At 43.5% G+C, this 21,292-nt stretch overlaps 1 protein-coding gene across 6 annotated transcripts in view; it reads left to right on the plus strand.

Moving 5' to 3' along the window:
- Positions 1-8,764, plus strand: part of tfap2b (transcription factor AP-2 beta) — an 11,454-nt gene extending 2,690 nt beyond the window's left edge. For 2 of the 6 annotated variants that reach the window (XM_070925427.1, XM_070925429.1), the window contains exons 2-8: positions 1-155; positions 1,837-1,888; positions 2,310-2,341; positions 2,916-3,118; positions 3,435-3,553; positions 4,486-4,627; positions 8,473-8,764. The exon at positions 1-155 is cut by the window's left edge and continues 307 nt beyond it. In XM_070925427.1, the coding sequence (XP_070781528.1) occupies positions 1-155; positions 1,837-1,888; positions 2,310-2,341; positions 2,916-3,118; positions 3,435-3,553; positions 4,486-4,627; positions 8,473-8,764 (995 nt within the window). Of the gene's footprint in view, positions 156-1,836; positions 1,890-2,309; positions 2,342-2,887; positions 3,119-3,434; positions 3,554-4,485; positions 4,628-8,472 lie in introns of all 6 variants that reach the window. The other 4 variants (XM_070925432.1, XM_070925431.1, XM_070925428.1 and 1 more) reach the window with 2 other exon arrangements.
- Positions 8,765-21,292: the final 12,528 nt, after the last annotated feature.

Below are 21,292 nucleotides of genomic sequence, written 5' to 3' on the forward strand. Positions count from 1 at the left end.
GGGCCTCGCTGCCACAGCTGTCCGGGCTGGACCCGCGGCGGGACTACGGTGGCGTGCGGCGGCCTGATGTGCTGCTGCACTCCGCTCACCCGGGACTGGAGCCCGGTATGGGCGACGGACTGCTGCACGGGCTGCACGGTATGGAGGACGTTCAGGTGAGTCTAAGATCACAGCTGAGATTTACAGAAGTAAAAGTGCGAGTCAAACATTTCCTGTTCCAATTCTGGTGCTTTTTTTTCTGCTTTTTTTTCTGGTTTTTGTTTGTTTTTGGAAAAGTGATTTTAAGAATATTGGAATAAACATATCCGAGAATAAAACTGCAGACCGCCTGGAAGTCAGGGACCACCGGGGTCCGTTGGACAAAATAGAGACTTTGGCACTGCGCTTTTATTACAATTTATTGTATATTATCTCAGTAAAAATATATGCATTACAGATATGCATTTAACCATATAATTTACAGAATATACCGTTTTATGTTGAGCTGAAACAAATATATTAACTCTGCAGGTGTGTAAACCTTTGAGTTGCAAAATAGAACTAATGTGCAAGCCTTTTTCCTAGTTGTGAAATATTACAACTGCATTCAAACGAATAAATAAACAGAACGGTAGTGGAGGAAACGGATTGGCAATTGTTGACAGTTGTCCTCTTTATTGTCTCCGCATGTTCCCCGTGCCTTCAGAGTTAAGGTCAGTGAACTCGGAGCAGCTCCCTCAGGGCTGGACTCTCACAGCAGCTGTAGCCTGGACGCAAAAAGGCCCACAGCCACACAAAGTGTCCTCACAGACCTGAGACATCTTCCTTAACGAGAAGATGCTGACATGCGGAATATCAGGGGGGTTCACAAATCGCTGCGTGGAGCTCAAATGTTGCTCGTGAGAATTTAAATTCGCCTGCCATAATGATTAATACATATTTAAAGCAGCCTGAAGAAGAGGCTGCAACCTATATAAATTAAATATATATTTAAATTGATATGTGGAAAAATACCCCTGTCCAATTTGGTGTAAAAAAAATAATTTCAAAATGATATCAAGTGTTTTTATTCTTTTTTTTATTATTATTATTATGATATCCACGCATACTAACACTATTGCTGTCAGTGGGTGAATGGATTTTGAAGGCTGTCGTTTTTGTTTTGTAGGATGATGTCGATTTTTTATTTATTTATTTTTTTTTTTATGAGCATGGTTGCTGCAAAATATACAAAGCAAGCGACCAAAGACTGAAATAGACTTTACAGTCAGCTGTGTAGAATTTCATCTTCCTCTCGTTTCCCCTCAGGGCTCAACCATCACGAAATGTTTGCCATTTAACCTCCACAATTTCTCATTTCTGGCTTTCCGCCTCTGTGTCATGCATTTATTAACCCCATTTAAAATTTGTTTTAACAAATTCTTTTTTTTTTTTCTTTTCTTTTTTTTTTTTTGTATATATACACGAGTGTGCAGCAATGATGAAACACCAGGTCTATTTAACAAGGCATTTATCTCGCATGGTGATGAATGAGATTGATGAATGGGGGCTTTAAATGGGTGCTTCTTGTGTGAGCCACGTCGGAATGAATAAAAGAGGGGATGGATTGTAAACCGCATGTGTTTGCTCTGTGGAGACAAACAAGTGAAAGCTTTTCCAGACCTGAAATTATTCCCGCAGGATTGTGTGTGTGTGTGTGTGTGTGTGTGTGTGTGTGTGTGTGTGTGTGTGTGTGTGTGATTGAAATCGAGTGAAAGACTAAAAAGTTTCACATGCTCGTTGAGTGGGTTATTACAGGACTGATCTTCTCGTATGAAGCAGACTGTAATGGTTTTGTATTTATCTTGGTTCTAACAGACCATTGACGACAATGGAACGAACATCCTGGATCAGTCAGTAATTAAGAAAGGTAGGAACACACACACACACACACACACACACACACACACACACACACACACACACACACACCTCTGCCTGCTCTGTGTAATGTTTCCAATAGTCATATCAGTGCCACAATGTGATGAAATATATATATATAACATGGCGAGCAATTTATTCAGAACTCTTTCTTGAGATTGTTGAAGGGGAAATAAGTATAGTTGCCACCTTGCACCGTTATATAAGTTATTTGCGTGCTATGAAATATGATTTATTGTATGTAGAACTACAGTCTCACCCATAAAACGGCCGATCTTGGGCCTAAACTGGAGCGGACGCCACATATGTGCATGTTTTAGGGTGTTAAAGGTCGCTCCCCGGGCCACGCAGGCAGATCCAGGATGAGGAGTTCGCAAGCGGGTTAACGATCCCGGTATATTGACTGGCAGGCAGTGTGTCGCTGACAGGCTGCCATGCTGCCGCTCTGATGATGTGCGGTGATTTAGTTACGGGATGTTGAGTGACTGAGCTCCCCGCGGGGCATTTAAGCCGCTGCTGTAATAAATGGCACCGCTCACGGAGATCTCGTGAGCTCGTTTAGAGCTAATCTGCGGTATTATCCCCCGTGGAGCCATCAAAAACCCCCTCGCACTGGCCCCTACGCATGCATGCACGGGGCTGGCTGGCTGGCTGCTTCCTCTTTTTTTTACGCCATTAGCGCGAGCATTAACACGCGGGATGAAGGAGCATCCAGTGCCGCCGGTGGGAGTTAAACCGGCCGTGGAGGAAAGAATGGGGGGTGGTTAATGCGATTTGAGAGCGCGAGCCAATCAACAATCGATAATATTGTAATGAGAATGTCGCGCGACATTAAATAACAGCAAATGCCCGGCGCGTGGGCGCTTCATTAGGCCAGGGCCGCCCTCTGAGCGCGCGCGGTGCACAGAGAGACGGGATGTAAACATTTCAAACTTGTGCATTTGAGCAACGTGTTACGTAAGAGAACCACTCACACCGCCTCTAACCTTCCTCTTCCAGTTCCCATGCCGCACAAGAACATGGGCTCCCTGATGCTCGGCAAGGACGGGCTGATCGGCGGAGTCACCGTGAACATAAACGAGGTGTTCTGCTCGGTACCGGGCCGCCTGTCTCTGCTCAGCTCCACCTCCAAGTACAAAGTGACCGTAGGGGAGGTGCAGAGGAGACTGTCCCCGCCCGAGTGCCTCAACGCCTCCTTGTTGGGGGGCGTGTTGAGAAGGTACGACCGCAGCCTCAGAGCATGTTGACGCTGGTGTTCAGGCGCAACTCTGCATGTGTGGAAGCTTGTGGCTGGTTAAATATGCATCTATTAATTAAACCCTGAGATGTATGAAAAGCCTTTACCACCAGATTCTACTTAACGGTGAGAACATCTCTGGAGACAAACTGGAAGCTGAAGCTATACTGTTTCATAAAGTTCCCAAACTCTGAAGCCAATATTGCTCATTATTATAATATTTTTTTTTCATATCATAAAAACAAACATTTGTGCCCTATGTTATTTAAAGGTGCACCCGTTTCCTTTGTTTCTACAGAGCAAAGTCCAAAAACGGTGGGAAATGTCTGAGAGAAAAGCTGGAGAAGATTGGACTCAATTTACCTGCTGGAAGACGCAAAGCTGCCAACGTCACATTACTAACATCTCTTGTAGAAGGTGATCCATTTACTGCTCTTACCTCCATCAATACACAAACTGCAGAATTGCACTCTTTACTCTTGGGAACAGAATAGAAACCAGACTTTTCATTCGCATCTTAGACCCCCTTTTCACAATGATTTGCCAAAATCAGCCAAAATATATAGGACAGCAAAGGTCATGACCTCACAGGCTTGACGAATTCATAAAATGGCTGCGAGAAAGTAACGTCAGGGAAAATAAATATTCAATCTTGGGCGAGTGGAGAGAGGAGGGCTGGGGTTAAATCAATTAGATGAAACTACAAATGAATGAAAGGCTGCACTTTGGGCCTACCCCGATGTACAACAGCGTTTTGGCCATGACAACTTGTATATTGTCCGTACAGGCCTCGTTTATCACTGTAATATTTCACATAAATCATCTGCTGATTTCAACTAAGGCAACATTGTCCTGAAAATATATATAAGGAGAATACACATATTTTATGTTTTTGAAAAGTAGTTCAACAATTTTAATCAAACCCAGGATTTGCTGATCTACTCAGAAAACCATGTTGCTACTTAAAACAGACAACTTGTCGGACATTTTTGAGACTTTTTGGATTTTTTTTTTATTTTTGTTCTTTACGCGTCTAAATGAGGATGCTGGGTTCACTGTTGCCTGCAAAGAGCGTAATAAAATAGTCCCCTCCGTTTTGGTAATAATGAAAACCAGTATGTGGCACCTGTCGTCAGTTTTCACAATAAAACAGTGAGAATTGGACCGGTTTCTAGTGTTTTTGCGTCAGCCGAGAGGACAGGACGACGGCGGAGGAAAATTAGTGCGTAAAAAGATAAACGTCTCATATTTGACACGTGTGTACATCCGGGAAACAGAAGTGAAATTCGTCAACATATCTGTTACTGAGTCAAATATTTACATCCTCTTTTATTGTTGCCCCCCCCCAGGTGAAGCAGTCCACCTGGCCCGGGATTTCGGTTACATCTGCGAGACGGAGTTTCCCACCAAAGCCGTGAGCGAGTACCTCAACCGGCAGCACGCGGACCCCAACGAGCTGCACACGCGGAAAAACATGCTGCTGGCGACAAAGTGAGTTTGATGGAGCGTTTGATTAGATTCCGCTCCCTCACAGTCTTTACAGGGTGTTTTCTGCCACAGAAGAGGGTATATAATGCACGTCTGCAGTGTAGCACACAGGGAGACACCGGTGGTAATGAGATCATAGCCGGTGACTACAGCTGTTGTTGAATGAGGAATTTGGGTATTCAGACACATTCAGCCAGAGCAGAGCATCGTGGAAAACAGGGAGCACAAAGGTCAGGGTCCTGGTACACATGCAACACTCTCTGCCCGTCAGCACAGAGGTACGTCAGAGCAAAGGGCTTGGACAAGAAAACAAGGTATTTCGAGTTCACGCTGTCCTAAAACAGAAATCTCAAAAAAGATCCAAAACAGTCACATTTATGGCTCAGAAGGTTTACAGTGCCAGGGTGTCATTTGGAAAGGTTTGTGTGGGCTGTTGATTCGAAGAATATAACCGTAACACATACAGGGGGAGATATCTTCTTTCGCTGGTAGGTGCATTTCTGATGAATGAAATTATTGTGAAATCAAACTCATTTTCCTGGGGCCTCTATAGCCCCTCTTTAAGACCCCCTGAGGGTGCAAACCTCTGCTATCATCTGTGCTTTACTCCAGATCTCACACACACACACACACAGTGAACGTGGCATTGACATTTTAAAAAGGAGAGTGAGATACGCATCGGACTCGATATGGATCTAACCTGTAATAACCTGTAAAATTAGGGCAGTTAAATAAAATTCGACTGTTTAAGAAATGAGCAGAAATACGCATTAAAGTCAAGAACATAATGACGAAACAAAAATAGCAAGGCCTTCCATTTTCACCTTTTGATTATAATATGAATATATATATTTTTTTAATATCACGACAAGATGTGAAATGCGATTTCATCACTTTGTATGCAACTGCACAATTTAGCATCCTTACAAGCGGTTCATTTCACAGAATAACCTTTAGCTCAAGCATAGATGGAACCTTACTTGATGCTGGACACTTAAACGTGGCCTATACAGCTCACAGACATTATAAAATACGGGCTCTGAGGTTGCTAGTGTATGTTTGACCTCTGCTTCTGGCCTTAAAAGCGATCCACTTTACTGGTGCTCCTCGTAAAAGTTACTTATATTAATCCATTTTTATGGCCGTTAAACTGTGGGATTGAATCCAGGATGTTCTGATTACCTCTAGCGGCCGAGCAACACAGATTTTCTTTACAGAAACCAGCAGAGGCGATAAATGTGGATTCAATCACGGAACTACTTTGGACGTTTGCCCATTTTCACGATGAACAAAAACAGCCCTCCACCAATTAATGAGTAGTCCTATTCCAAGTTCATGAACGTGGGATTTCTAGACAAAAAGGTTGCAAGCAGAGCTGTAAACTCTGTAACAAAGATCCCTTCAGGAGGCATGTATAGTGCTGTCTGCTGGCCTGCACTGCATAAACCATCTGCCTGTGTGTGTGTGTGTGTGTGCATCCCAACGTACTCAGTATGTACACGGTGTGTTTCAATGGTGGATGTTTGATGCTCAGATTCAAACCTGTTCCAATACTGTGTGTCGGTGCTGCCTGTTAGAAATTCATTATTTAGCAGTGAAGTGTTTCAAGTCGTCAGAAAACAACAGCGAGAGCCTTGAGTGTAGCCCAGGGTGGCGGCTTCTCCTCTCTACTCCCCTAACCCCAGCTGGGCTCGGCCTGCACAGCCTGTCACTCATTTGCTGGAGCTCTGCCCTTAGGCCGCTTACAGGGTGTGTGTGTGTGTGTGTGTGTGTGTGTGTGTGTGTGTGCATGGGGCGTGCAAGTACAAATCCAAGAGAGGGAGAAAGAGAGAGGTCTCTTGAATATGAAATGTGGGCCTAAAATCAGAGGATGATTTGCTGAAATTTAACAAGAAGAACAAGATGAAGATGTGATTTTTTATCTTTTATTTTTTTTACTGGTGCATTTTTGCATTAAATCTGTAGTGAAAAACGAAGATTCATTTGGGGACCTCTTGTCTCAAATTACACATGTTAACGGTTAAAGATTTGCTCTTAATGTGGAGGCCTCAAACCACACAACTGTCTCGCTCTGGCATTAGTTTCACTTCATTTAAAAAAAAAACCATCAAGAGCTTGTGTTTTGGCGCAATGTTCAAATACGTGCTACTGGTATTAGCGTTGTATTTCTGCTTGCTTGTTTAAGTATTGTGGTAGTGACTATTTTTCTCATTCTTGAGGATAATTTGCCACCATAGTGAGTAGGCGTTTAAGGTTGAGAGAATGTCCAACGGAGGCTGATCGTCAAGCAGAAAAATGTTCACTAGTGTCAGGCCCGAAGAACCAAAGAAAGAGAGCTAGATTTTGGAGGAACTTTCACCCAAAAAATGAGCACAGATTCACAGACAGCAGCCTCAGTATGCCAGAAGACATGTTAAATACTCTCAGTACTTTCAACTGGAAAGCTCCTCCTCTATTGCTCTCTATCAGACCTCCACCAGGTAAAGGTATTCTGTAGCAGCTGATTGCATCAAGTTCATGCTCTTTATCTGAGTGGGTTTTTTTTTTTTTTTCAAAAAGCATTGTGGGAATCAGAAAATGAAAGGTAAACGGGTACAGGTAAACAGAGGAAGGCTGAAAGAAAGTGTGCTACACTTCAGTGCAAAATAAGCCTTGGGATACACTGAACATCACATAAAGGGGTTAAAAAGGAAAAGTATCAGGGGGAATATTTTCCTTAGGGATGTATTATGTCATACAGGCTGATACAAGGAAGTTCGATTTCTTTGAACAGTTTTTGTGCATTTAACAGATACTCATCTCCTGTAATGGCTTTTATAAACACACGAAAAATGAGTCAAAAACACAAACATCCTGATTTTGATTTTTAAATGTTGTCAGGATTAGCACAGCGCTGATGCACCCAGCTTTCGCTTTAGTTTGCCCTCCCATTGAATGGGTGGGTGGGGTCATGCTGTCTCTTCAGGAGCTGCTGAACCACCTGCAAGAATTTCATCAGTCCGGGTTTCAGTGCTGGTTTGAATGCTGCTTTATGCTCTTTCCCACCTCAACAAGAATACTGTCCTGGGTGAATCACTGCTTTCGCTTTTTGAGCCACTAAAATACTGCAGCCATCATTTTTATATGTGCTGTGCTACATTCAGAAAGCAGTGTGCAAAGTTAGAGATGTTGCACTGTTGTTTTTCCACAGGACATGAAATTCCAAAAATAAGAGATACATTGAAATGCAGCTTGAAGCGAATGTGCTGTTAAAGCACCACGAAACTGAGATTGCAGCATCCCTTTCGCTGCTCTGCTCTGAAAGACTTTCATATTAATAGGTTGTATTGAGTTTCAGGTAGCATTGCTGCAAAATGCTGAAAAATAAAAGGCCTCTCTGTCCTGCCTTGTTTCACCACAGAGGCATCTCAGTAAGATGCTGGCAGTTAGACTTGGGTGCTTTTCCTGAGGATCTCAGCTCGGCAGAGGTTGCACGCGCTGTGTGCTGCTTTGCTGACAGGATCAGTATTGATACACATTTTAGCACTAATTGGATATTGACATTTACATATTGACTGCAGACAACTTAATGAGACGCTTTGATTATATTACAGCATTGGTTTTGTTGCATTAGCAGGTGCAGCAGTTAGCAGTGGCAGTTTTGATATCCTGGAGTCAAAACTCTGTGTCAGCCCTTCCACTTATAACACTTGAAGAAAAACTATGAATAAGGCATTTTTCATGTTTGGAAAACATTAAAATGACAGATACTGCCACTAAATGCACTATCAGCAGTGGTTTTACTATATTTGGGGAAACCCTAAGATGACTTCCCTCCTGACATGTTGTTGTGTCGCTCTCCCCTGCAGACAGCTGTGTAAGGAGTTCTCAGACCTGCTGGCCCAGGACAGGACTCCCCTGGGCAACTCAAGGCCCAGCCCCATTCTGGAGCCCGGCATCCAGAGCTGCCTCTCCCACTTCTCCTTCATCACGCACGGCTTCGGCTCGCCCGCCATCTGCGCCGCGCTCACCACCCTCCAGAACTACCTCACCGAGGCTCTCAAAGGACTCGACAAGATGTTTCTCAACAACCCGCCCAACAACCGGCACGGGGACGGCGGCAACAAGGCCGGCGACAAAGAGGAGAAGCAGCGGAAATGAAGCAGGGGAAGAAGGGGAGCGATGGCCGGGAAGAGCCAGACGGGAGGCAGACACACAGACAGAGGCGCTACACCGTTACTTCTAGCTTTACACCACTGCCACTGACCTGCCACACACAGGGCTGAGGTGGAGGAGGAGGAGGAGGAGGAGGAGGAGGAGGAAGAGGAAGGCTTGGTAGAGAGAAAAAGGCTGAGGAAGACACCCGTGGGCCAATGTCAGAGAGCACAGAGGGATTTTTCATCTGTGTTACGTTCTTTTCATCCCCCTGAGGACATGGTGGTTACTGTGTTACATCCATTTTGCTCCCCCTGCCTGCATCCTGTGAGACTGAGATGCTGTGAGCAGCCAACAAACAACATTGTGTGTGTGTGTGTGTGTGTGTGTGTGTGTGTGTGTCTGAGTGAGTGTGCGCTTGTGTTTGTCCTCACACAGAAAAAGCATTGTGGGTATGACTGGGTGATGAGCATTTTATCTGTGAAACAGGTTTGTCTGGTTACTTAACACAAGCACGAGGAGGGTGGGTCTTAATTTATGTGTGTAAATATTTATTTATATTAATTTAAATGGATGGTTGTGTAAATAGGTGCACCAGCTATTTTGGATTTTATCTGTGATTCGACCTTTGTGAGCCGGCAGTGGGGGGGGGGGCAGGACTCATCCAGTGTTTTTCTGTTCTTATAGAGCTGTTGTCATGGTGCTGATGATGGGTAGACATGCTTCTAATTGTCCAGTGATTTCATTTCTATCACATTGATAATAAACCATGTGTTTTATTATGCAAGGTGTGCAGCATGCGCCTTTTCTCCAGGGGAATTCTGGAGGGGAGGGGGGTGGGGGGGGGGGGGGTGAGAGTCACTTTCAGTTCAAGCCATTCAAAATGTTGAACATAATCTTCATTAGCTGATGTCAGGGCATTTACCTTTATTTATTTCATGAAATATTAATGAACACCTGTAAGGGAAATAGTTGGGGATTCAAAAAGAAAATGCAACTTTCTGGATGACTGAAATTGGATTGACCCCAACACTAATCCTGTTATTCACTGTGGTACTCAACGCGATGGGTCAAATTCACAGGCCAGGTATCTTTGCAAGGCATTCGGATTTAAGTGAAATGTGAGTTCACTGCTGTCGGTTCATTGCAACATAAACGTCTTACTGGTTTAGGTACCAGTGTAAAAAAACAAACAAAACCCCCCGCCCCATTAAAATCGAATTAATGGGTCGACGACAACATTGAAGAAAACCATTAACTTTCATTTTACTTTTCGTTGTTGAACTAAGACTAATTATTCACTGCAGCAGACAGTACATTTCTGATCATTGTGAAAACATGGAACGATAACAAACCAGAACCAAGAATTAGTATTTCAGATATCTATTTTAAAAAGCCACGCACGCTGAAATAACAGCACAATACATGGACAGAACTAAATGAGAGTCATTCATGTTTTCTGATGCTTTACCTTAATAATGTTACAAGTAATAATGTTGAAGGAAAAGTCCTTATATGCAGTCAATGGAAAGTAACTAAGTACAACTTTGAGGTACTTGTTCTTTGCTTGAACATTATGGAAGCCAATATTGTACTTTTTACCCCACTACATTTATTTAACAACATTAGTTACTTCACAGATTCACATTATTAATAAAAAACATATATAAATCAACTAATAAATCGTGATGTATTAATATGGATTAAGCAACCCGGCAATAGTAGTCAGCCTCACCTAAAAGTTGCAACATTAATTACAATCCAGTGATATTATATATATATACAGTATTTTTTTTTTTTTCTGAAATGGGCCATTCCTCATAATAAGTACTTTTGGTATTTTTCTTCTTTTTTTTTTACACAGTGGTCTTGCTACTTTTACTTAAGTAAAATATCTGAGTACTTCTTCCACCACCACTGTATGCAGTATCAATGAGTATATTCCACACGTACGAACATATTTACAGTTACACACTTTACCACACTCCGAGTTCAAATCAATTGCTAAATGATGGCGATGTACTGAAAGAGTTAAATAGCCTGACATGTATTAAAACTCCAAATAATAATAATAATAATAATAATAATAATGTATTAATACTTTAATAGCTCTTAAGGTTTAAAATATCAGTAGCCTGGAGTCTATGGGCTATATTGCAATGCCTCTGAAATGAACACACACACACACACACACACACACACACACACACACACTATGATGGATACTGTCTTATTCCAGGGAGATAATTGGCTGCATTTTCCGGCCAGTGAGGCCCCTCGTTTCTGAGAGGCTTCTCTCTCTCGCACGCGCGCAGGGGGAATAGAATCGTGCCTCGCGGGCCCGCTTCTGCGGTGGGGATCTACCGCCGGTGTGCTAATGACGGGGGAGCGCGAGAGACACAGAGAAAAGTACAGAGAGAGAGAGAGAGAGCGAGAGAGAGAGCGCGAGAGAGAGAGAGCGCGCGTGTGTCCCGCGGGCTCAGTGTGACCCGTGGAGTGGAACGCCGCGTGACGCAGGTGCAGAGTTCAGCACCCGCGTGTCCGCGAGCGATTACCGGCGCAACAAAGACAGGAAGCTGCTGCTGCTGCTGCTGCGGCAGCTACAACAGTGGCTACAGCTACAACAACAACAACAACAACAACAACAACGACAGGTTGGCTGGAACAATAAACAAACAGGCGAGAGAAAAGAAAACAGCACGACACGAGGAGAAACCCGACGTTTCAACGAGCCGAACATCAGGCAGTGTCCGTTCATCACGAGGACAAGTGACGCCGTCAGCTTCAACACTAAAAGGCGCTCAATCTAAAACTCGTGAATGAAAGTTTAATGTTATCCTCGATTTGTCTCTTGGATGAATCAAACTGACTGGAACATTAATGATTCCTTGAAGACAGGGATTCCTTAAAAAAAAAAAAAGCAGTATTGTAATAGTGCAGTATCCATACTGTATACTGTGTACTATGCTATTATAATGCTGTTCTGTATTTTAGGAATTAAAAGCAAAAAAAAAATCACAGCCTAGGCCTGCAAACAAAAAAAAGGAGAGATCTCAGTCATTGCCCACGAAACCATAAGGCTAAAGAATGTAATGATGCAATTGAATAAAAGTGGTGCACCGATTCAGCAATTGTGAAGAGAAATTGTGGGTGCTGTCGTTTGTGGAGGACTTCTTTTTCTATCGCCCAACTCAAAAACAGCCGATCAGACCAAACAAATCTCAATCTCTTCAATTTAAGCACAATGACATGTCGATACACTACATTTTAGTATGAAATGCAAAATGAAAATGCAATTCACTTTGTGGCAAAAAGAGAGTTAGTAACATCAGTGGTGCAAGACCTCTGACCACAGAGTTGGTTTTTGTCATTCTGCGTGTTGAGCCTCGGGCCTCTTGAAAACGCTTCTGTCAAGGCTCTGCACTTACAGAAGCTGTGCTGAAGTTGCAAGGCCTTGCACATATCTTAAAATTATGGCAACCTTGTTTTGATGGATTTTTCCTTTTATATTGTATTTTACTTACTTAGGTAAATTAGTTTGAAAAGACCAAAAAAAACACTGGAAGGCTTGGAAAACACAGGAAAACTCTTTATTTCTCAAAAAATGTAGGAAAATGTCTATTATCTAAAAAATTATATAACATTTAAAGATGACATAAGACTTTTTGAATTAGTGTGGCATTGATGTTTTAAATCTGACATTAAAAGTGTAGCACAGAGTCTACAAACTCAGGAAGATGACGTGTGCGCCAGCATCACTGTAACTGCTGCATGGCTTCACCTTCAGCATAGATTTGCTTTGTTGAATATTACGTGTCGTGTATAATATGGCTTCAATCCATTCTGTACATACCACACAGTATTTTGCACATACACAACATCAAACATCCTACAAAGACATGATGCAAATGTCACCGCCGCTTCATACTGACAGGTAACGTCATGTTCTCAGTTAGCTTGTATTTCACAGCTTCCCTCTTTCTTTTTTAATAGTTGGCTGCAAACGGCAGTCAGCGTGGGATACAGTTTAAAAAGGAACATCAATGTGTTACAAAACTTGAGCTTATTTACCCTACAAAGAGAAATCGATGCAAGTTTAATACCCTCATCTAATACCACAGAAAACCTGTGTGTAAGTAACATCTGCCCCCCCCCCCCACAAAACCCTGCAAACGCTCATTTTAACAAGCAGCAGTTAATATGAACCCTTCGTTCTAATGACAAGACACTAATTCACAGCCGTCTGTGAGCGTTTGGCATGAAGAAATTGTTCCAAAATGTCCAACTAAGATCAACAAGTAAATGCCAGCATTGATCGGAAACGTCTCATGATGCTGTGACCGTCATTACAGAGGAAAGCTTTGACCAAAATCGAGCATAGAGAAACCAAACGTCTGGTGCAGGCTAAGCAGAAAAGGTCAGGGTGGGTTAGCCCCTGAAGGCCCCCTCACTTTAGTTCTAGTGCCACTTCTATAGACCGTAACAGTGATGGGATATCTGCCTTTGGACTATCACAGGTGTTAATTACAAGCATTAATCCTGCGATCACCTTTTCTGTAGGTTCAGTGTGGCTAATGCTGATCGTGCTAAGGCACCAGGGAGGGATCCGCCTGCCGCAGAGTGTTTAAAATGATCATTCAGGAGCTGGACATAATATGAATCACCGCTGTTTGATGAATTGGTGATAATCGGAAGCAGAATGTATCTTTATGAAAACGTCACAGGTTGTTACTTTAATGAGAGGGCCGGTGGAAGGTAATCCAGTTATGAACGTGGACTGAGCTTATGAAGACTTTGGTAATATTTGATACACAGAGAGCAGCACTGACAGTCCTTCCTATATGCAGTTATGTCTGTCTGTCGCTTTTTCGCCAGGAAGTGAGAGAGCAGGCCCCCATCAGCAAAGCCCCTCAGCGTTCTGTCACGCAATGGGCTGTAAAAATGCTTATCCAACACACACACACACACACACACACAGGTTATCCAGCATGCAGACAGCCGAGTGCCGGTCGGGAGTAATTCCTGCTCGGGGCACTGTGCTCCAGGCAAGGCAGGCGCGTGCTGGATATTTCATTATTCATTAATTTACTGTTTAACAAATCCTGTCATTACTGAGCCCGAGCTGAGTTCACACACACACACACACACACACACACAAAACACACACTCGCAGCAGTGGGTGTCAGGCGTGGCAAATCGGCCTGTTTGATCCCGGCCTCCTCAACAAACGGGGAGAGAGCCATGAATAATAAGAAACGCGAAGCCTCGCCGGAACGAGAGAGCGTGACACTGTCTCACAAAAAGCCCTTTAGCATGGAGCAAAGCTCCGCTGGGGCCTCACCCAGGGCCCAGGGTTCATTATATGAAAAGACAAAACAAACAGTTGGCACAACCGTGATCGATATGAAAGGCAAAGCTCCCACACACACAAAAGGCGAAAGTGAATCAGTCATGTTTGACAAAAAGACGTCGTACGGCTTCCTCTCTGCACATGGTGGAGTCGAGCATGGCTGCTGTTTACTATTTTCACTACTGAGTCCACTAATGGGATAAGGATTAAAGCTGTGAATATGTTTTTGGCTCATCCATCCCTGTTTTTGGCTCAAATCCCTACAAAAACAAAAGGGGTATCTACTTGAGTTTCTCATGAAACAGTTGAATATAAACAGAATGATGAACTCAGACACTAGAATAATGACTTTTACTTTCCCTTTTCAGTCTAGTTCACTTAATTAATTAACAGAGGAAGCCTCGAGGCTACAAATATTCATTATTTCACAGGAAGAAAAACATGTATCATAAATATTATAATGATATATTTGTGTTGTACAAATACATTTTATTCTAAATCACTCTGTAACCAAACCCACCATATCAGACTGTATAGTTTGTGGCTGGAGAAGGTGGAGAAAGGTGACCAGAGACTTGACAGCAGACCTGCAATGAAGCGAAGGGTTAAAGCCTTCAAGTCCTGGCACTGAGTGCCACAGCGAAAGGATAAGACTGGCGTTCCAAGGAGAAACGACTTTATTTCTCAATCTGCTGCCCCCGAGTACTACGCCGCGGTCTGTGGGTGGCCACAGACTTGATGTCATTAACATGTGACATATGTAGAGCTGACTGGAAGTGGCTGGAGGCCAGTGTTTGTCTCCGCCGCTGTTCTTGTGTCTACGGGGCCAGGCAGGCTGAGTCTGGGCTTTGTCAGCAGCCAAGCAGCCAGCCAGCCAGCCAGGCCACTGTCTGCCGCTGTTGATAGTGAACACGTTTATCAGTATGCATGACGGACAGTGTGCATGAATGTGTGTTTGCTGGTAGCTCAGGGCAGGCAGGAGGGAGGGAGGGGGGGGGTCTGGCTGGTTGTTCTATCAGGGGGGTCCTTGGATGTGGATGTGTGGGCAGGGACACGGGCAATCCGGGTCCCTTAAGGTTGGACTGAAGACGCTGAGTTGAAGTGACACAGCTGCTGCTGCTGCTGCTGCTGAGGCAAGGCTGCCTCTCCAGACGGGTCAAGGTTACACAGAGGAGAATACGCCTCTGCCACACGGCTTCTCACGCTCGCTTACACTCAGAGACACCCGCAAACAAACTCAGGAATACAAAGCAATGCTCCCTCAGCCACCAAGGTCAAAAACCTCTAGTTATATGTGTGTTAATAAGTTGAATTTCGCCATGTTATCAAGTCAATTTTGTCAATGCTTCCATGCCCACGGCTGACCCATGCCTACACTGTTGTCATAAGTGGTCATGCGGCCTCTGACATGGCTTTTGAGGTACGAGCCTGTCACATTACCTTGCTGCGATGTACAGCACAGCCAGGCCGGACTGACCACTCAGAATTGCAAAGCTTATTTGCTTTCTCGCCGAGATTTAGATGAGGCCGCTCTCATATGAATGTGACGCTACATCCAGGAGAAGGTTAGCTTCGCTTAGCCTGAAGACAGCTAGCCTGGCTCTATCCGAAGGTAACAAAGTCCACCTGCCAGCACCTCTAAAGCTCACTAATTAACATGTTATACGTTGTTTGTTTAATCTGTTCAAAAACCAACCAAAGGACCAGTGACTTCCTGGAGTCTCAGCTGGTTGCTCCGGCAAGGTTCGTGTTCCATCAAAGATTGTTGGTTTCTTTTCACGGTGAGGACGATGATCTCTCTCTAACCTTAAGCGAGAAGCGCTAGTTGCCTTGATGCACCAAGACCTTTACCACAACCACAAGTTTTCACTAAACGTGGTAAAAGTAGCAGCTTCAGTTGGCAAAACTGGCGTGTCTTCATCCTCCCGATCGGGATGTCAGATCAGCAAAATGCTCATGTTAGTCAATTGAGAATGGACTGACAAATGGCCTATGTAGAGGATTCTTTGTTTTCATTGCAACCAAACGCAACAGTGGCAGATTTAAAGGCTAAGAGGACGCCTGCGAATAAGATGTCCTCTGCTAATACCTGAGTCATTTTCTGACATCAGGACCTAAATATCTTTCTGGAGCTCATTCAAAACAGTTCCAAATATAATTTTTCGCCATCATATAACATTGTGTTGTGAGTTGACCTTGACCTTCACCGTGTGATAATCACTGAAATCAGTCACTGTGGTGATTCGCTGCAAAGAAAACCTTGCATGGAACTGGTAGAAACTCGGCGTCAAGAGACAAAACAAAGCAGGTATCAGCTATGGAGAAAGAGGGGATGAGAAATGATTGGTGGGATGGTGTGTGGGGGGGGGGTTTGAGGATTACTATACGAACACCGCCACTATTCAACCCCAGCTTGTGCGTGTGCGTTATTAACTCCCCGTTTACAATATATACACAGTCCCCTGAGAGCCAGTTGTTATTAGCTGTGCTCATTGTTGCCTGGGTCATACCACTTACAGACACGTACAGACAGACAGGAGGAGGGATGCTACAGCAGGGGGTCAGGCATGAGACAAGAGCATCGACTGCGGCCATAAAGCGATTCCAGAGAGCGCAAAACTCTTCAAACACTTCACAGACTGAGGAAGAGGATGACCACGGGAGGGGAAATGAAGACACTAATGATGTTATTAGCATTAATCAAAAGTGTTTTTCCAGTCAAAGTCGTGAAAGCGTGAAAACTTTCAGAGCTGCACTTGTTTGATTGACCCTGTTGAAAACCATTCAATCTTACTGGTGTCATGAAGTGAAATGTTCTTAATCTGGCTTTTTAGGTGTCACAAACTCAGTGACTGACACGTAATATGGCCGCCAGGTTCAGCCACGACTTGGGATGTTGATTCAGCTCTGGTTAGCAGCCCGACAGGCTAGGTTTAGGCCAGTTTTTGGTCTCCAAACACGTAGTAATACTGCTGTATTTATACCTATATGTGATGTGGCATTGTGGAAGTTAGGCCAGCTGTGTTTCAACCCAGGAGTGTAAAATAGGTCGCTAATAGCCGTTTCTTAAAAGTGTTTATGCGTTCAGAGGGGAAATTCCAAAAGAAGCAGTAACAGAATTCCATCCGTAAGTGGAACAAAGTATGTATTCATGTTCATCCAATGTCATCCAAGGAACAATATCCTGGGCTGCAGGATGTGGTGTGGTTGGTTCAAATGTTTCTTCATCATCTGTGAGCAGGAAAATAACGTACATATACATTTTTATTAGTGCCTTTTAGGTTTTTACATATAATACGGAGTACAATACCTAATCTAGGAGACATTTTAACACTTTACATATAGTTTTGGCCAGGTCATGGACTCTCTGTCCGTCAAACACTGCAGCAGATACTTGCATTGTGCACTGCAGGGGGGGCATCTAAGCCTGCCCAAGCATACCAAAAAAACAGCTCTTAAAACACCTGTTTCAGTATTCAGTGATGGTCTCAGTCCCCCCTCGAGTCACTGCGCCTTCCGAATTGTGTTTGTGTGTGTTTGGACGCCTGTATACCAGGGGTCTAGTTTACTAATATCGACCTCGTGTTCAATTGATTTTGATATGGAAATCACATCTGGTCATCAGGCCACCCATTCAGTCTCATCCCGATGCGTGTCTATACGATGTCAATGCATTGCAGGCACGAAAAGGTGTGATCAAAGGTGAAACGAGGGGGGAGGAAGAGAGAGAAAACGGATCAACTGTATTGTCTGGTTGTTACAGATATAATAGAAATGCTTATGCTTTGGCTCACAGACTGTGAGACAGTGAGAGAGAGAGAGACAGAGAGAGAGAGAGAGAGAGAGAGAGAGAGAGAGAGAGAGAGAGAGAGAGAGAGATGGCCTCAGGGCGATAGAGGTCTCTGTTCAGTGTCTGAACAAAATGCCCAGTCTGATCGAGAGAGCAAGGCCATGAACCAACCTCCACCCCTATAGCATCCAGCCCACCCTCATAACACTCCCAACACTGTGTGTGGAGAGCGAGAGAGAGAGAGAGAGAGAGTGTGTGTGTGTGTGTTAAGGCTAGACAGATAGATATAGCCATCATTTCTGTGACAGTTTCATTTCAGATATGGCGTATATAGTGCAGTTTGTTTGAATACATATTTAATGTAGAATACGAACAACTGCTGTCTGTTGAAGCTGAGGGTTTTATTATTATTATTATTATTATTATAATGAATATAAATAAGGATGGAGCTCATTACTTTTGTTTTTATTTTTCAAAACAAAAAAAACAGGACTTTATCAGTATTTACTTTGAATGTTAAAAAATGGCGAATATCCAATCTTAAGAATACCACTGGCAGCACAAACACTCCATTTAAACCCCTTGACACACTTGACATCCTTTCTTTTTCAATGAAGTAGATTTTAGGTTGAAAAAAGTTTCCTTATTTAGCACCGTCTAACAGTATGGTATGTGTTATATCAGCTCTTGCCAAATCTTTCTTGATGTGATGTAAAATTAAAACAATACAGTGAGTTTGTAATGACTGGCCAACCAGCTTTAAGGGAATAATGACTAGGTATTTTTGGAAAGTACACATATTCGCTTTCTTGCAGAGTGTCAGATGAGAAGATCAACACCACTCTCATCTCTGTATGGTAAATATGATACTTGAAGTCAGCAGCTGGCTAGCTTAGCTTAGCATAAACCGCCACAAAAACAGATATAATGTATTGGCTTTTAGTGTTAAATAATTGGGATATTTGGACAAAGCCAAGCTAGCTGTTTCCCTCTGTTTACAGACTTCATGCTAAGCTAAGCAAACCAGCTTGGCAGTAGCTTAATATTTACCTTATAAACATGAGAGGTATCAATCTTCTCATCTAACTCTGGGCAAAACAAGGGGAAAAGCATATTTTACAAATTGTTGAGCTGTTGAAAGGGAAACTGTTTATGGTATTTTTACTTATTTAGCGGGACTCATTTGCTTTTCCTCCCCATGTTGGTCTTCACCTCTTATTACCAGAATAATTTTCTGAGCTATAGTTGTACTTGTTTACTATAAACTGTGGTGATCAATGTCCTTCTTGTAGCAGGAGACTTAGGGCAACGTATATACTGGATGGAAATCTGTTTTAACCTTTTAAAAATCTGTGTTTTTAGTGAAAATAGATTTAAAAAAAACTGAATTACAGGTCTTGAATATCGAAAATCAGCGAAAGCTATCAGCTGCTTCAGTCCCAAACACACAATTTTGAATACCCATATCAGCTGAACCAACTGTGTGTGTGATAGTAAATGTGTATGAGAAAGGGACAAGGAGCTAGGACAAAGGGGACACTGGTGTGGCCGACGGGCTGCTCGGGTTAGTTTGGACAGCAGCAGCAGGGCTTTTTCTTGATGCTGAACCAAGAGGACAGGAGGAGGCCCGGCCATGACGCTCATCACATCTGAAGCCCCCATCTGTACTGGTGTCTCCCCACCAGTCAACTAGCCAACACACACACACACACACACACAGACAAACACCAACACACATGGCTCTAATCTCTTCTGACAGTGCTCACATTCAGTTAGGCCCCACAGTGCTTGTGCATGTCACTGACCATAAACAAAACATACACTCCTCTACAGGAGACACACCACAGGACACGGGGCGTGGATACCCGAGAAATACCAAAAGACAGGGGTGTGGGGAGTGTGTGTTGCAGACGTGTGTGTGATGCCTTTGATGGGTGTCTGTGTGTGTGTGTGTGTGTGAAGCTTCTAGGGAAGGAGAACAGATGCCTGCAGGTCATGTCATATCTCTGACATTAGGGCAAAGTCAATGGCAGCCGAGCCAATGGAAACAAAGAGACGCCGGGTAGCAAGTAGCCAGCTGGGTGCTGCGTGAAGCCAAAACACCGCGTTACCCTGTTTTTCCGGTTCTTTTGTCAATATTTGGCGGTTCGAGTTTTGTTTCTCCAGCACAAATAACTTCTTGGGAAGTCTTGAACGCGTACTGGATCTCGGAGGGTGACGCCAAGAAAGTTGTTTTTCGTGATCCAGCCTTGAGTTATTTATATAGTTTATTCAGGTGGCTTTCCTTGTTCAAACTAGCAATCCCTCTCTGCCATATTTTTTATTTATATTTGACAATTTCACAGTCAATGACATGCTTTGACCAAAAGGTGCCTTCAAAGTAGAGTGTCCTGTAGCGGACAGTAAGCGCGTGGAGGTCCAGCTGGTGGAGGGGCGCTTCTTACTTTCATGCAGGAGACCAGAGTTTGCGTTCTTGGACAGTAAACATGGCCTGAAAAAGAACCAAGCGGTCAAACTTCTTGTTTCTTGGTAGACCACCAGATTAAAGGTTAACATAGCTTCAGAATGATTCCACCAGAGCAGCCAAGGCTCGTTCTGATGTAATCTTGTTAGGCCAAAGTGCAAGATATCTGCACATCAGTGAGAAAGTGAGATGGGGGGAAAAAATAATAAAACAGGAGAATGCCACACTCTGGTTCCAGTGTTCACACATATTTATTCAGACGTTTTACATCTCGGCTCGAGGTCTTCATCAGATATGTGTGTGTGTGTTCCCGATTGCACGCTACACAATGCAGCACTGGAGAAAATGTCTCATTTGGATGATGCGCGTGTCTCTTGTTTCAAAAGTTAAGAAAAAATTACATTTTAAACTAAAAGAAAAGGAAATCATTTTCATCCCGTTCAGAAAAAATATTGACACTCACACACTCCCCCCTGGGGTTGTTTCTCATATTTTTAGCTACTGTCAAAAATTATTACTTTAGATTTCGGTGTTGTGTTTTTGGGTAGATGAGCTTCCAGTGTGGGTCCCTGGAGAAAAAGTTTGAATCCCACTGTGCCAGCTCTTTTGGCTGCTGGCTGCTTAGTGAATGGAAACACAGTCAGACGTTCCCCACCAGAGAAACTGTGCTGTTTTAAAGCAATTCTAGTTTTACTAAGCGATACACCGCGGCGTGTGACAGGAAAGACGCGAGAAAGCGGAGACGGCATGAACAAAAGAGCCAAGTGGATGTGAACCAACAGCATCACGTAGATGACAAGCACCCTTAGATCAGTTATTCAGTCCAACAAGTACCTGAACGACAAAGTATCATGTCTTACCGCCATGTGAGAGTACCAAAAGTGACATTTTCTGATCTGCAGATCCTGTGGTTTAGTTAAAATGGTACAG

The sequence above is a fragment of the Enoplosus armatus genome, chromosome 19 (genome assembly GCF_043641665.1).
Source record: "Enoplosus armatus isolate fEnoArm2 chromosome 19, fEnoArm2.hap1, whole genome shotgun sequence".
Classification (NCBI taxonomy): Eukaryota; Metazoa; Chordata; class Actinopteri; order Centrarchiformes; family Enoplosidae; genus Enoplosus; species Enoplosus armatus.